Source organism: Elephas maximus, chromosome 4 (genome assembly GCF_024166365.1).
Source record: "Elephas maximus indicus isolate mEleMax1 chromosome 4, mEleMax1 primary haplotype, whole genome shotgun sequence".
NCBI classification, from domain to species: domain Eukaryota; kingdom Metazoa; phylum Chordata; class Mammalia; order Proboscidea; family Elephantidae; genus Elephas; species Elephas maximus.
Window position 1 is genome coordinate 31,342,807 of NC_064822.1, and position 17,805 is coordinate 31,360,611.

Consider the following 17,805-nt stretch of genomic DNA (forward strand, 5'->3'; position numbering starts at 1 on the left):
CCCTCATGTCTCCGTTCACAGTTTTTGGTATGTGATTAAATGCATGTGCAGGATCCTTGTTGTACACTTTAAGGAGAGATCTGTCCTGAATGTTCCTGGAATCAAAAACATCGATTACTATGGCAGATGAAAGGAGCCTGATTTTGGCCATTTCCTATGTCTGCCCTTAAAAATCAGGTAAAAGACATCAACAGACAACCCAGCACTGTCTGCAATAAGTCAGATAGAAAGTTCTTCTACCATAGATATGGCAAAAATAAATAAGGGAAAGAAGAAAAATGACTTCAGCTTTTCCTTTCTTTTTTTGTTCCTTAAGGGAAATACTACCCTTTCAGTATCATTCTCCACCCATAAATATCAGGTAACGTGAACTTTCTTTCAAGATTCTGAGCAGGGAAAGCTAACACTTTCAAAAACAATAAAGCGCCAGTATTCACAATATGTTCAAAGAGATTTAGTTAATATTTAAATATTTAATTGTTTACTTTCCTCCAACACCTGGGTTTCTGCTTATCTAAAGAACACACACAAAAGAATAATGCTTCTTTTTTTTTTCTCAAACATGTTCAGCAAAGGAAAGAAAATATATCTGCAGTCTGGGGTGGGGAGGGGGAGACAAAGATCAAAACTAGTATCTTTACAATACCTTTTTCTCCTCTGCAGTGGATTAAAAAAAATTTTTTTTTATGCATAAACTGAGTTCCTGAAGGAGTATGGTATTTGGGAGGAATGTTGTTGTTGTGTGCCATCAAGTCGATTCCGACTCAGAGCGATCCTATAGGACAGAGTAGAACTGCCCCATAGGGTTTCCAAGGCTGTTACCTTTATGGAAGCAGGCTGCCACATCTTTCTCCCAGGGAGTGGCTGGTAGGTTCGAACTGCCAGCCTGTCAGTTAGCAGCCGAGTGCTTAACCGCTGCACCACCAGGGCTGCTTAGGGGGAATAACAGTAGATAAATTCTTCTACTCACCCATCTCTCCTGAGCCCAAGCACTTAAAGCCCAGGAGTTATACTGCAGCAAAAGTCAGAAGCCTACCTTAAAATTATTTAAGAGCACATGAATGCGGGTAAAATCCTCTCCTTCTCCTTTCATCTGCAGAGCGGTCACCCAAACGTACCCCCAGCCCCGTCTACACAGTGTGATGCTGGTCAGTCCTGCGGCAGTGAGCTCAGAGAAACATGTGAAGGGGGCCACATTCCTTTCCTCCAGGTGCAGCCACAGGTTTAGTGGGCTGATCTCAATCACCAAGATTACTGGGTTTTGTTTTGTTTTAAATGAAGTGGAGGAATCTCGGACTAGTCTTGTTTCTTTCCTTTAAATATCCGTCAGTAATTGCTTTGAAGCAATGACTAGTCCAAGCTTGCATTGTTGCTCCAGGTTTCAAGTAACTCATTAGTGTCTGCTTAAGGGGGGGGGAAGCGAGCAGCCCTTGTTATTAAAAGTCTAGGTTAATATGAAGGGAGAGTTCACAGAAGGTAAAGAAGTGGGGATTCACTAACACAACTCACCCTTTCCTAGGGAAAAACGATCTCATTGTGACGAAGTGCTGAAACTGAAAAACTTAAACTACGATAAAAACTTACTGTGATTCTAAAGATATTTAAAATATACAATGTTGGTTTATGACTAATTTAGAAACATGTTCATCCTAGATAAACCAACAGTAAAAGACCAGATTGTATTTGCCATGGCAACATTTACAACACTGAATTCCATCCTGAACTCTCTATGGCATTTCCCTAAAGGAAATATGGAGAAGCCAACACAATGATGACAGAGCCAAATGTTTAACAGATTCATTCCCTTCAAAAATATGGAAGGATATGAAATGAAATTTGTCTCTGAGTTTTGAAGCCTGAGCAATTGTCTTCAGTCAACACCACAATACCCTTTTTTTGTTGTTGCTCTAACACTGGCAGTTAGAATTTATTCTCCCATTCAAATAAAAATACAACTCAGACATTTTATGCATAAAAGCAAAGAAACAGAATACTTCCTTAGAAAGAACATAAATGTGATCATTAAGCATAAACTTTATATTCATCATCAAATGAAAATGTTTCCTCCACTTAAGTATTTTAAGTAAATAAAAAAAAATGCGATTAAAAAATGAAAACCAGGCTACCAATACCGCAGCTAAAGTGTCACGAAGAGGATCGCCTTCACAAACATAAGTGCTATATTAACTAAAAATTATTAGTGTTTCAAGGGATAACTTCTTCTCTCAAGTGATTCTTCCATCTATTTTATCAAGTGAATTCCCACTAAGGGCGAGTCATTATGTTTGGAAGTTTTGGGGACCTTTTCCTCCTTTTTAATTTTTGGTGACCATGTCACAACACTACTAAAGAACAGGAAAAAAGACCCAGTAGTAAAACTTAAATAATTTGACTTTATGGTGTGTGAGTGTTCTTGAAAATGGTATCTCATGACAGTATTAAAATCCTTGCAGAAGCTTCAAGACAGAGGGGCCAAATTGTTCATAATAACCTCCTCAGCCTTCAGCTCTATAATCAGGAGTAGTTTTGTTCAGTTTCCTTATTTATTGTTACTGTATCCCTCAATTCTTCTAACTGCAAAATACAGAAATATAGATGATTAATGTAAAATAGCATTTCAGTGTAAAAGCACTATGTGGCATTACATATTGCTGTAAACATACTCTTTAAATATAACCTGATTATTTCACAGTTAAGTTTATAGTTTATAAATTTAATTTATTATTATTTTTTTTGGTGACAGCTGGATTAATAATTTATTTCAAAAAAAACATAAATTTTATGATACCCATTAATATTTGAACACATTTGTAAAAAGCAAGACGGTCGTGTAACAGATGTAGCACCTACACCTGAGGGCATGTGCCAAACTCTGAAAGCCCCAAATTACTCCTAGACCTCAGCACATGCCTAAATATGTCATCTGTGATAACTGTCAGATACTTATTGGTTTACATTTATTTTGCCCTAGAGGCATATATATATATTTTTTAAAGTGGTATCCATTAATTCCATGATGAAAAAACAGGTTCCTATGGACAAAAAAAAAAAAAAAAAAAAAAATTTTTTTTTTTATGGACAGAGATCCCAAAATCCCAATTTCTGACCAAGCTATGTGGATGAGGGAACATTACAAGAGAGTTAAAAAGAGTTCTCAACTAAGAATATGGAGAAGCAGGTTTGGAGCTGGGCCTGGGGGCTAACTGGCCGTGTGGTCTGGAGTAAGTTCTCTAACTGTTGTGCTCTGCATAACACAAATGTTTCATAACGTAAGTGAAAAGGCTGGATTAGTCACTAGAAAATTTCCAGCGTCTAGGCTATACTAGCGACTGCTTGTTTGTGTGGACTGAAGTCCTGTTTCTCAGGCTGTTTTGCTGGGACAGATCAAACGGGTCTTTTCTGCTCTATACACAACATCATTACACCAACAAAGACGTTTTATTTCTGCAGTGTCTGCAACAGTGTGAGCCCACTTTGCCTCATGGTAGGGTACATTCAACTGGGGGCCCTGGAGAAAGCCCACCAGGGAAATGAGATGTTTTTGGTAAAGGGCAATTATTTAAGAAACAAATGAACAGTGTGAATATCTCTTAGCCTCTTTTCTTATGGATAATAACATAGAGTCTACTGCTTTCATTCTAACGTGTTCATATGAACAGTACAGCCAGAAGAATCATTACTAAAAAATCCACAGGCTTTGTCTGTGGGAGAAGGAGCACTTGAGAGGGAGCTGGGAAAACCCCAGTCCTAAGTATTGTCTTCAAATCTCATGACCTTGATTAAGTCTCTCCACCTTTTGGGGCTTTAGTTTCCCAACTCTTGTCCAACTCTTGAGAAACTCAAGTTTCCCAACTTTTGAGTTTCCCTAACTTTTAGATAAACAGTGGATGGGATGATTTCTGGAATTCTTTTCAGATGTAACATTCGAAGATCTATGCGGGAGAAGTCTATGCTCATCCTTATAAAGTGCACTTTGTGGGTGACTTGCACAAAACTGGAGAGTGAATTCACACATGGATGAGGTAAGCCTGCCAACCAGGATAATGACTACTTTATTCACTGGGACACAGAGAAATGTGGACTCTGCACAAATTGTATTGATGTTCAATGCAACACTGTGGATAAAAAAAAAAAAAAAAAAAAATGGCGTTAACTACTCACCTGACATCATTTAATTCATAATACACATTTCTGCTTTCATCTTTGATGTAAATGGCAACACTTGGAGACTCCAGCATTTTCATGGTGAGCTGCTGTGGAAAGGCACTTACAAAGAGAGCACGGATGGTGTCTGCACTTGTAATTTCATTCGGCATCCTGAGCTGCTTGGTTTCATCTCCATACTGAAGATAGAGAACTCCTGTGTGCAAAAGGAACACAGTTACCAGTCAAAGGACAGGACTCACTGGAAGCAGCATGAGCTAAGCCACCTGAACCCTTCCACACTCAGGAATGTTCAGAACAAGCTTGGAAAGCATGTAACAAGAGACACATGCTTGGGAGTTCCAAGGAAGGCACTACCTAGTTTTCACATCAGTGCCTGCTTTTATTCTTTGGAGTCCAGGGGCTGCTGAAGAAGCTACTTTTCAATTATTTAGAAACAAAAAAAAAGGAAAGAAACTAACCTCTGGTGGCCTAAAGTGAAAGACAATACTTAATTCCATTGGAAGGTATATTTAAGAATCTGATTCTGTTCGGTGATTTTTCCACACCTTCCGTTAACACCATCATTACAGCAATGGGTGAGCTATATCGCTTAAGTCTTTATAGTCTGTTCAGAAATGCTTTAAGTTAAAATTCTGACAATGTTTCTGTGGCTCTAATGCATGTTTATTGAATGTTCATACCACATTAAACTATCTACAAGAAAAAAAATCTGACATGCCAAGGTTTCAGAAATAAAATGGAACAAGTCAGTTACACAGTGAAGAATATGAACATGTTGCCATCGAGTCGATTCTGATTCATAGCGACCCCATAGGACAGAGCAGAACTGCCCCCTAGGTTTTCCAAGGCTATAATCTTTACCAAAGCAGACTGCCACATCTTTCTCCCACGGAGAGTCTGGTGAGTTCAAACTGCTGACCTTTTTGGTTAGCAGCTGAGCGCTTAACCACTGAGCCACAAGGGCTACTTAACATGAACATTAAAAAAAAAAAAAACCCAAACCCTTTGCCAGTGAGCAGCTGGCAGATTTGAACTGCCAACATTTTGGTTAGCAGCCCTAATTCTTAACCACTGTGCCACAAGAGCTCCAAAATGAACATAACCCATTGCTGTCGTAGATTCTGACTCATAGTGACCTTACAGGACAAAGTAGAACTGCCCCATAGGGTTTCCAGGGAGCGGCTGGTAGATTCAAACTGCTAATCTTTTGGCTAGCAGCCAAGCTCTTAACCAGTGCACCAAGAGGGCTCCATCATGAACACAGGCTCATAAAATTTTACAGTCCCAAGGGCTGTGTGGCCCCCAGAGAACCATGCGGCTTGGTATTCATGCTGTTCTGTAGTTTTTTCCTACACTGAGTCTGGGCTTGGCTGTGTGACTTGCTTTGGGCAATGGGACATTAGCAAGTGTGATACAAGTGAAGGCTTGATAAGTGCTTGTACATTGGAGCTTGCCCTCTTGCCTGTTTGCTCTTGGGATGCTCCCTGGCATTCCAGCTTCCAAGGAGTCCAACTTAGCTACACAGAGGAGAACCCAAGCTCTGACTGACAGCTGCAGCAAAACGCCCATCCTATAACCAGAACCATTTGCTAGTCGTGTGAGGCGGCCATCTTGAAAATGGGTCCCCCAGCCCCAGCTGAGCTACTCCAGCTGATGCCACAGTGAACAGAAATGAGATGCCCCCTCCAAACCCAGCCCAAATGGCAGAATCACGAGCAAATAAATGACTGTGGTTGTCTTGAAAATGGGTCCCCCAGGCCCAGCTGAGCTACTCCAGCTGATGCCACAGTGAACAGAAATGAGATGCCCCCTCTAAACCCAGCACAAATGGCAGAATCACGAGCAAATAAATGACTGTGGTTGTTTTAAGTTGGTATGCGTTGGGGTCATTTGTTATTCAGCAATAGATACGTGAAAGGTATCTGAGATTCTGACATTTAATTTGAATCCTACATTTTGTGAGAATCTACTGGCGAAGGACTACTACTGGTGAAGGAAAGAATAAAAAGAAGAGAATATGACTTCTGGTTAAATATGGCAATATGTATAACAGTGATCTCTACTTCCTCACAAACCTCATTAAAATGACAACAAAGAATTAGAAAGGCATAAATCCAAGAATTAAGAGAGTAGGTAAGGAAATCAGCTGACAAGAGAAAGCTGGGACCTAAGTCTTCAAGGGGAGAACTCAATGCAAAACATGCAGGATTAGGGAGCAGCAGAAAACTGGCACCAGATATTTCTGAAGGTGAGTTGAAAGCATGAGAACTAATTGCACTTAATTTTATTTTTTATTTTATGGAGCAGCAAGATGCCCATCCACCACCTAGCAGTTTGTTGTAGTATGGAGGCTTGGGTGTTGCCATGATGCTGGAAACTATGCCAGCAGTATTTCAAATACCAACAGGATCACCCATGGTGGATACATTTCAGCAGAGCTTCCAGACTGACAGAGTAGGAAGAAAGGCCTGGTGACCTATTTCTAAAAACTAGCTAAGGAAAACCTTATGGATCACAACAGTATATTGTCCAATATAGTGGTGGAAGATGAGCTCCCCACGTTGGAAGACACTCAAAATACACAGTGTTGGTAACAATAGTCTTGAGCATACCATTGGAGATGGTGCAGGCAACATTTCATTCTGTTGTACGTGGAGCCGCCATGAGTCTGAACCAAATTGATGGCAACTAACAGCAACAAAAACTAACAACAAAGATGCCCATATCTCCCCTTCCACCCTACACAGCCAAGCAACTCCCCATGGCCACCCCAGTAGAAGATGAAAGGGGTCAAACTCTTGATTCTGGTTCATGAGGCACAGATGAGGGTTGGGTAAGGTACCTCCTGACAAAATGCTGACAAGGGGGCTTTGTACCTCAGTCAGGAAACTGGAGGGTCCCCTCCAGGAAAACTGACTAGCCTACTAAAAAGAAATCAACAGATTATTGAAGGATCCCCGTGAAATGTCCGGGTCCTGTCTGATCAGCCCATAGAGGGGCAGCCCTACCCACACGTGAAAGCTTCCAATAAGCAATGGCCGTCCTCAATCATGCTTTTCCAGACTGCCCAGGGCTAACAGGCATTTTTCACAAATGCCTAACACAAAAGAAAAGACTAAAAAACAAAACATAAAAACAGAAACTCAGAAGAGAGGAGACAGTCCAGGAAGAGGGAAACATTTGGAGAACAAGAGTGAGTTATGAGGATCATGAAAGCAGATTAAAAATTCAGTAGAAAGGGAAGAAATATTGATAAAAATCTCTCAGAAAGTGGGACATAAGACTAAAGGGTGGGAAGGAAAGGGGAGGGGGAAACAATAAGAAAATTAAAGAATCTTTTCAGAGCATCCAGACTCCTAACAGTGGACAGCTGAGTAAAAAATCATCAGGAAAAAGAGAGAAGTTTTCCAAAAAATACTATAAGAATTTCCCTGCCCCCAAACTAAAGGACATGAGATTTCTGATTAAAAGGGCTCATCAAATGCTCAAACACTCAGACTCATCATGGAGACATCTCGGATGACAAGGGATAAACAGAGAATCCTAAAAGCTTCCAGAAGTTAAAAAAAATAAAAGTCACATACAAAGGATCAGGAATCAGAAAGGCATTGGCTTTCTCAACAGCAATTCCAGAAAACAAAAGAAAATGGAGCAAAGCCATCAAAAATCTGAGGGGAAATATTTTCGATTTAGGTCTATACCCATCCAAGCCATTCATCAACAACTAGTATAGGATAAAAATATTTCCAGGCATGCAACAGCCTTGCAATATTTACCTCCCACGTGCTCTTTCTCAGTAAGCTATTAGAGGATATGACACACATACACACACATACACACACAACCCCAAGAGCTTAAACAAGATAGACAAAGACACAAAATCCAAGAAACAAGGGATCCAATCCCACAGAGTAATAAAGGGAATTCCTAGGATCATGATAGAGAAGAATCAGGAGGACAATGGTGTAGGATGTCTACAGAACAACCTCAAACTGGATCAGGCCAACAGAAAGCTTCAGGAGGGATATCTCCAAGGGGGGGGGGGGCGGGAGAAATGATACAGATAGGACGAAACTGATGGAATGGGGAGGATAGTTTCAGTTCTGTCTGAAAGTTTGAAAATAAACATAAGCACACAGAAAAATAAGCAAGTGAAAAATCAATGCAATTAGTGAGTTTAAAAACATCACAAAGTTGCACAAAAAAAGAATTTTAATCATACAATGCTATATAGTTCAACTCTGAGTAATGTTTATACAGTCAAAATAATGTTTTAGTTATTTAAAAGGAGTGATGCAAGTATGGCTGGGAGCATGGGAAAGAGGGAAGTGTTTGTGTACAGGTGTCTAAGGTGGGTGACCAATTGCCACGGAGTGGATTTTGACTCAAGGTGACCAGGTGTGTCAGTAGGGTTTTCCTTGGCTGACTTTTCAGAAGCAGATCACAGGACCTTCCTCTGAGGGGTCCCTAAAATAGGTGGATTTAAATCCCCACGTTTTGGTTAGCAGCCAAGCACATGAACCATTCGTACCACCCAGGGACTCCACAGGTAAGTCTTCATTATCCACAGTAAGGAGTCAGTGAAAATATGCTGAGTGAAATAGGGCAGACACAAAAGGCTACATATTGATCGATCCCACTTACACGAATTATCTAGAACAGACGAACGCATACAAACAGAAGTTTATTTGTGGATACAGGAGCTGGGAGGACAAGGCAATGGGAGTTATCGCTGAAGGAGTACTGAGTTTCTGTTTGGGATGATATAAAACTTCTGAAAATAGTAGTGATGGTAGCACGCAATATGATGAACATAATTCACGTCACCGAATTCCACCGATGAATATTTTGTTACACATGTATTTACCACAATAAATTTAAAAAAGAAAATTTAACTGGTAATAAAAAATGTACTTTAGCTCAGAAAAGAAAAATTAAAAAGGGTAAATGGCAGTTTTTTTTCTTATATATATTTCACCACCACAAAATTTTAAAGAGAGAAAGAAGATGTAAGCAGCCTTAAAAAACTATCCACCTTATTAAAAAAATAGCTTAGAGATCTTTCCATAATTAGCACAGACCGCCCTTATTTCTTTGAACAGTTGTATGACTTCCTTGTATGGGTTATTGATAGGCATTGGAGTTGTTTCCAATTTTTTGGTATTACAAGCAACAATTCAATGAACAAAACATCTTGTATTCACATCTCTTTGCACTATTCTGCAACTATTTTTATAGGGAAAAAATTCTAACAGTGGAATGCTGGGTTTCTGATAAGCACATTTAAAATATTAATACCTACTACCAAGTTGTGGAACCCTGGTGGCAGAGTGGTTAAGAGCTCGACTGCTAAACAAAAGGTCAGCAGTTCGAATACACCAGCTGCTCCTTGGAAACGCTATGGGGCAGTTCTACGCTACCCTATGGGGTCGCTATGAATTGGAATCGACTCAATGGCAACGGGCTTGTTTTGTACGGTTTTATTGCCAAACTGCCGTTCTGAATCTTGTATCCATTTATTCCTATCACTAGATTTTTTAAGAGTGCTCCTTCTCACACCAACTTGCCAGCCCTGGATATGATGTGAATTTTTAAAAAAAATTCCCCCAGCTAGAAGCAGTGAGCTTCTGTTCATGGTGATAGGAAATTTGGCATTGATTATGGATAATGGTTTCACAACACGATTAATGTAACTGATATCACTATGTTGTACATGTGAAAAAATGTTGTACTGGCAAATGTGTTACACAGATTTTTACAACAACAATAATAATAAAAAAAATCCCTTAAGTAAAAAAAAAAAAAGATATAAAAATCTCCACTTCACTCCTGCTCCAGGCACCCAGGTCAGTTGTTTGCTTGTGGTTCCCACATACTAGACTGGTTCCTGCCTCAAGCTTTGCACTTGCCTGCCTGCTTCCTGGGAAGCTCTTTTCCTGAATATTCATCTGGCTAGTTCCCCTACTCTTCAGGTTTTGTTGAGGTCAGCTTCTCAGTGAGGCCTTCCCTGGCCCCCTTCTCTAAAATCTCAGAACCCGTCTCCTAATATTTACCCCTCTCATTTTATTCTTGTGTCTTAGCATTTCCCACTCTATAATTTAAATCATATTTTAATTATGTATATAGTTTATCCTCTCTCCACTGGAATGTAACATTTGTTATTATTGTTCACTACTGTGTCCTTGCTACTTATAGTAGTACTTGTTACATGATAGGATCTCCATAAATATTTGCTGAGCGAATGAATGAATGAATGAATGATTAGTCACCAAAAAGCCATGCCTCATTTTGGGGTCCATCCAAGCTATAAGAGCTTTTGCTACATGATGTAAACACCTAACTAACCTTGTACATGGTTTGTACAGACATTAGAAATACATTCTGAAGCGGCTGTTTCCTTGACTAAAGTGGTCCTTTTGCATCTGGCATAAACCAGTTGACGTCAAGTCAATTTCAACTGATGACGGCCCCATGTGGATCAGTGTAGAACTGTGGTGATAGGGTTTCCAATGACTGATTTTCAGGAAGCAGATCGCCAAGCCTTTCTTATGAGGTGCCTCTGGGTGGACTCGAACCTCAAACCTCTTGGTTAGCAGCCAAGTGTGTTAACCACTTGTACCACCCAGGGACTCTGGCCCAGTTTCAGCTCTATACCTGTCACAGCTTTGACCCTCAGCTTCTTCATCGAGCTAGTTCTCTAGAACTTCCATGCTGTCACATGTTACTCACCAGAGTGCAGAAAAACCTTAGAAGCCTGTCCAATCACAGCTACTAGGATGCTTTGGCCCCTAAAAGGAGGTGTAGTGACTGTCGCTGTGATTGCTGATGCTACATCAAAAGGCCAAAACCACTCTTGAGGTCTGAGCCATACCAGGCCCTGACGGGACTGCTGTAGATGGACCACCTATGGTCTCATGACAGTCGAATATTACCACCTCGCTCCCCCAAAGGGCCTGGTTTTCATTGCCTGATCTGCATTCTGTGCGTGGGTGTGCTCTGGAGTGAAAAAAGAAATTGGGCCCTAAACTACTGTTACCTCAGTGTCTGGCTGGTGCAGCTGCCAGCTGGGTACACACACCCAATCACAGTGCGTGAACATTCAGCAGAGGATGGGAAAGAGTCCTCTACAAACAAAGAATGGCCGATTCAGATGGCTTTCTCAATTCCGGAAAGGTATTTAAATGCTTAAACTCCTAAGGAATTCTCTTAATTTATGATGGCGTTTTATTGGCACAAGTGATGAACTAAAACCAACACGATTTCTGGAGATACTGTGTGCTCTGGAAAACATGCCCTTGCTCAGAGTTGGTGCTGGCTTCCCTGATCACAGAGGAAATCTGATGGGCTCTGAATCCCAAACTCCCTTTTTCTAAAGAAGGGAAGAGGACAAGGGAAATGCACTTATAGGATGTCTGCTATGTGTCAGAAATGGTATGTATATATTTCATTGAATCAGCACAGCAGCTCTTGTTAGGCGGGTATTATCGCCCATTTCACAGTTAAGATGACACCATATGTTACCAAGTAATCTGTAATTTTTATGGAACCAGGTTGCCAGGCCTTTCTTTCACGGCACTGCTTGTGGGTTCAAACCACCAACATTTAGTTTAGTAGTGCAGTGTGTGCGTCTGAATCAGCTCCACGGCAACAGGCTTTGTTTTTTCACAGATAAGAAACTAAAGTTCAGAAGGTCCGAGTGACTTGCCTAAAGCTAGTAAATGGCTTAAGGAGGATTTATATTCAATTCTGTCAATCTGCAGAACCCATGGTCTCTCACTTGAAGCATACTGCCTCTGAAATTCTGTGTTTAGCCACGTCCATCTCCAACAATAATCCTCTCGAGATGATCTTAGCTGTCTTCACTTTCAGCCTGACCTTCTGCTTCGAGATGTTACAGCATGATGGGGACAGCTCGGAAAGAGATTCCTGTCCTTAACTCAACGGAAGGAGATGCTGACACATGGTTAGAAACAACCCACATGCTGCAATGTAACAGACAGAAAAGGGCACAGAGCTATGAAAGCAGCAACAGAGTGTTGAAAGGAACTTCACAACACTTGGGGTCCTTCTGAGCAGCCTGCCACACTTAAGAGTTCTTCCATGGCAAGGCTTTGCGGAGTCAATGTGGATTTCAGCCACAAACTTTTTTTTATTGTACTTTAGACGAAACTTTACAGAGCAAATTATTCTCTCACTAAACAATTAATACATGTATTGTTTTGTGACATTGTTTGCCAACCCCGCGACGTGTCAACACTCCCATTCTTGACCTTGGGTTCCTCATTATTAGGTTTCCTGTCCCCTCCCGCCTTCTTATTCTTGCCCCTGAGCTGGTGTGTCCACTTAGTCTTATTTTGTTTTGTGGGCCTGTTTAATCTTTGGTTAAAGGGTGAACCTCAGGAGTGACACAGTACTGAGTTAAAAGGGTGTCCAAGGGCCATACTCTGCAGGTTTCTCCAGTCTCTGTCAGACTAGTAAGTCTGGTCTTTTTTTGTGAGTTAGAATTTTGTTCTGTATTTTTCTCCAGCTCTGTCCAGGACTCTCTACTGTGATCCCTGTCAGAGAGTTGGCGGTGGTAGCCAGGCAACATGAAGTACTGGACTCTGTCTTCAACCACAAATTCTTAATCACATTTTATCTCCCTCTCCCCTGACAAAAAAAGTACATTTGGCAGGTCATACTTGGGCTACGCGTCTTTATAATATTTTAATCTTGGAATCAGTTCCAGAAAGTGGGACATCTTCTAAAATATTCTTTATCTTAATACGGTATTCAGGGATTTTCACAATGTGACCTTAACCTCCAATTCTTACCTTATTACCCACAGTTATCCTATATTCCTAGGTTCCTGGGTGCTGCCAATGGTTTACTGTCAGCTACTAACTGAAAGGTTGGTAGTCTGAACCCACCCAGAGGTTCCTCGGAAGAAAGGCCCGATGATCTACTTAAAGCCAAGAAAACCCCATACAACTCAGTTCTACTCTGTAACATAGGGAGCTACCATGAGTCGGAATCAACGTGAAGATTTATCTTATATTCCTAGGACACCATAGTTATATCGGATATCTTACTGCTCTGTGAACTTACTGCACACTTTCACGCTATATGAAATGGAATGACCTTCCCACCAATTCTTTGCGTAACACAACCATTACTTTCTCTGAGTAATTGCCCCCCCATCACTTCTCCACTAGGAATTGATGAATTCCATATTCTCACCAAGAGCTCACCGTGTGTGTGTCTGTCTGTCTGTCTGTGTGCTTAATAATCTTTTATTCTGTTTTCAGTGAAGATTAGACATCAGTTTAGGTTTCCATTCAACAATATCTACACAAGTTGTTCAGTGACATTGATTAGAGTGTCTATACAGTAGAATGCTCAAATATCTTTCTGCTGAATTGATTTCAATTTTTCCTGTAATGTGGAGAGTTAACATAATGTAGGATTGCCTTCTAGAATCACAAAAAATTTTCCATAAAGGGCATCCTTCATGGGCAGATAATGCTGACATTTAAAAACAACATAAGTTCCTCAGTTTCTACAAATCCAATTCCAGATTATTCAAGAAATCAGTATTTGTATTACCCGTGACAAATGACTAGTCTCTTAAATATATAAAGAGCACTTAGGGTACTTTGTGATGGAAAACTCTCAATTTTCAACTTAACTAATAAGAAAACCGAGGAAATTAAAACAATATGATTGTCTTCACAATTGTTGCTATGTTTAAGCTCATTGTTGCAGCTACTGTGTCTATCCATCTCACAGAGGGTCTTCCTCTTTTTCATTGACCCTCTACTTTACCAAGCATGATGTCCTTCTCCAGGGACTGATCACTCCTGACAACATGTCCAAACTATGTGAGACGTAGTCTCCTCATTCTTACTTCAAAGGATATTCTGGCTGCACTTCTTCCAAGACAGATGTGTTTGTTCTTCTGGCAGTCCATGGTATATTCAATATTCTCCAACACCGCAATTCGAAGGTGTCAATTCTTCTTTATTCCTCTTCTAGCTTTCACCTGCATAGGAGGCGAATGAAAACAGCATGGCTTGGGTCAAGCGCCCCTTAGACTTCAAGTTGACATCTTTGCTTTTCAACACTTTAAAGAGGTCCTTTGCAGCAGATTTACCCAATGCAACGCGTCTTTTATTTCTTGACTGCTGCTTCCATGGGTGTTGACTGTGGATCCAAGCAAAACGAAATCCTTGACAACTTCAATCTTTTCCCCATTTATCATGATATTGCTCATTGGTCCAGTTGTGAGGGTTTTTGTTTTCTTTATGTTGAGGTGTCATCCATACTGAAGGCTGTAGTCTTTGATCTTCATCAGTAAGTGCTTCAAGTCCTCTTCACTTTCAGCAAGCAAGGTTGTGTCATCTGCATAATGCAGGTTGTTAACGAGTCTTCCTCCAATCCTGATGTCCCGTTCTTCTTAACAAAGTCCAGCTTCTTGAATTATTTGCTTAGCATACAGGTTGAGTAAGTATGGTGAAAGGATATAATCCTGACACACACCTTTCCTGACTTTAAACCACGCAGTATCCCCGTGTTCTATTCGAACAACTGCCTCTTGATCTACGAACAGGTTCCTCATGGGTACAATTAAGTGTTCTGAAATTCTCATTCTTTACAATGTTATCCATAATTTGTTATGATCCACACAGTCGAATGCCTTTGCATAGTCAATAAAACACAGCTAAATATCCCTCTGGTATTCTCTGCTTTCAACCAGGATCCATCTGATATCAGCAATGATATCCCAGGTTCCACATTCTCTTCTGAATCCAGCTTGACTTTCTGGCATTTCTCTGTTGACGAACTGCTGTAGCCACTTTTGAATGATCTTCAGCAAAATTTTACTCGGGTGTGATATAAATGATATTGTTTGATAATTTACAAATTCAGTGGAATCACCTTTCTTGGTAATAGGCATAAATATAGATCTCTTCCAGGTGGTTGGCCAGGTAGTTGTCTTCCAAATTTCTTGGCATAGACAAGTGAGTACTTCTAGTGCTGCATCCGTTTGTTGAAACATCTCAGTTGGTATTCTGTTGATTCCTGGAGACTTGTTTTTCGCCAATGTCTTCAGTGGAGCTTGAAATTCTTCCTTCAGTACCACTGGTTCCTGCTCATATGGTACCGCCTGAAATGGCTGAACGTCGACCAATTGTTTTTGTTTTTGTGACTCTGTGTATTCCTTCCATCTTCTTTTGATGCTTCCTGAGTTGTTGAATATTTTCCCCATAGAATCCTTCAATACTGCAACTCGAGGCTTGAATTTTTTCTTCAGTTCTTTCAGCTTGAGAAATGCAGAGCGTGTTCTTCCCTTTTGGTTTTCCATCTCCAGGTCTTTGCACATGTCATTATGATACTTTACTTTGTCTTCTGGAGCCACCCTTTGAAATCTTCTGTTCAACTCTTTTACTTCATCATTTCTTCCTTTCGCTTTAGCTACCTGACGTTCAAGAGCAAGTTTCAGGGTCTCTTCTGACATCCATTTTGGTCTTTTCTTTCTTCCTTGCCTTTTTAATGACCTCTTGCTTTCTTCATGTATGATGTCCTTGATGTCATTCTACAACTCGTCTAGTCTTCGGTCATTAGTGTTCAACGTGTCAAATCTATTCTTGAGACAGTCTCTAAATTCAGGTGGGATATACTCAAGGCCCTACTGTGGCTCTTATCGACTTGTTCTAATTTTCTTCAGTTTCAACTTGAACTTGTATATGAGCAATTGATAGTCTGTTCCACAGTCGGCCCCTGGTCTTGTGCTGACTGATGATATTGAGCTTTTCCATTAGATGTAGTCAATCTGATTTCTGTGTATTCCATCTAGCAAGGTCCACGTGTATAGTCGCTGTTTTTGTTGCTGAAAAAAGGTATTTGCAATGAAGAAGTCGTTGGTCTTGCAAAATTCTATTATGCAATCTCCAGCATTGTTTCTATCACCAAGGCCATGTTGTACAACTATTGATCCTTCATCTTTGTTTCCAACTTTCATATTCCAATCTCCAGTAATTATCAATGCATCATGATTGCATGTTCCATCAATTTCAGACTGCAGAAGTGGGTAAAATCTTCAATTTCTTCACCTTTGGCCTTAGTGGTTGGTGTATAAATTTGAATAATAGTCATATTAACTGGTCTTCCTTGCAGGTGTATGGATATTATCCTATCACTGACAGTGTTACACTTCAGGATAGATCCTGAAATGTTATTTTTGACAATGAATGCAACGCCACTCCCCTTCAAGTTGTTGTTCCCAGTGTAGTAGACCGTATGATTATCTGATTCAAAATGGCCAATACTAGTCCACTTCAGATCACTAATGTCTAGGATATCAATGTTCATCTGTTCCATTTCATTTTTGACAACTTCCAATTTTCCTAGATTCATACTTCATACATTCCATGTTCCAATTATTAATGGATGTTTGCAGCTGTTTTTTCTTACTTTGAGTCATGCCACATCAGCAAATGAAGGTGCTGAAAGCTTGACTCCATCCACGTCATTAAGGTTGACCCTACTTGGAGGAAGCAACTCTTCCTCAGTCATCTTTTGAATGTCTTCCAACCTGAGGGGCTCATCTTCCAGCAGTACATCAAACAACGTTCTGCTGCTATTCACAAGGTTTTTACTAGCTAAATCTTTTCAAAAGTAGACTGCTGGGTCCTTCTTCCTCGTCTGTCTTAGTTTGGAAGCTCAGCTGAAACCTGTCCACCATGGGTGACCCTGCTGGTGTTTGAATACTGGTGGCACAGCTACTAGCATCACAGCAACACACAAGCCCCTACAGTATGACAAACTGACAGACGCTTGGGGGCAAGGGTTTTCTTGTGATAAAATAAACAATGCTGACAAGATTAGGGAAGGTGAGTACTCTCACACACCAAGTGTTGCAAAAGTAAGTGATGCCACTTCTCTCAGGGGCTATTTGTCAAAAGTCCCCAAAATGAACACATGGTCTGAGCCAGTAATTCCGCTTCTACGTATTTATTCACAAAGATTTATTTCCCAGGCTGCTCAATAAAGGATCATTTGTAAAAATAACATAGATGGGGAAATGACCAACAATTGGAAACTGATTTAATAAGTTAAGGTATACCCAATCCTTGGAACACTACACAGTTATTTAAAAGGAGTCTAAAAGAATGTGGAGATGAGGAAAATTTTGTTAGGTGAAAAAGCATACTATAAAATAGGAAGGAATTAGATTCCTAAAAATCAATTAATCCATCAACTTGATGGCATTGATGGACCCAGGATTTGTGGGGCCTGAAGCTTATCCAATTTCAAGGGGCCTCTTTAAGAAAAAGAATGCAAAGTTAGAAACGTAAATTAGGTATGAAAGTGAATATTCATTTAGAGGGACTATGGACTTTGGCTTCATTAGCTTCTGGGTAAGTCTGCCTATTTGATGAATAAAAAAATATGTATATTAAGAGTGGTTGTCTTTGGGTGGTAAGTTCATGGGTGCTAATGCTCTCTCTTAATAAAATAAGTATGCTTTGATTTGATAATCTTAAAAGATAACTCCCACATATCTAAAAAGACTGGCTTATTCAGATAGTTGGGTACTTTTTTAAGCTAAAGGAGATGGACCAGAGGACGTCCCTAATAGTTTTCAGTGAAGATGGT

The 17,805-nt window shown here is 40.3% G+C and overlaps 1 protein-coding gene across 11 annotated transcripts in view; it reads right to left on the reverse strand.

Annotated features, from left to right (window-relative positions):
- The window catches only part of KIAA1217 (KIAA1217 ortholog), a 584,613-nt gene that overhangs the window by 147,194 nt on the left and 419,614 nt on the right, over nt 1–17,805 (reverse strand). For all 11 annotated transcript variants that reach the window (XM_049881825.1, XM_049881824.1, XM_049881823.1 and 8 more), the window contains 2 exons: nt 4,162–4,360; nt 2–95 (listed from right to left, as the gene is read on the reverse strand). In XM_049881825.1, the coding sequence (XP_049737782.1) occupies nt 2–95; nt 4,162–4,360 (293 nt within the window). The remainder of the gene's footprint in view (nt 1; nt 96–4,161; nt 4,361–17,805) is intronic.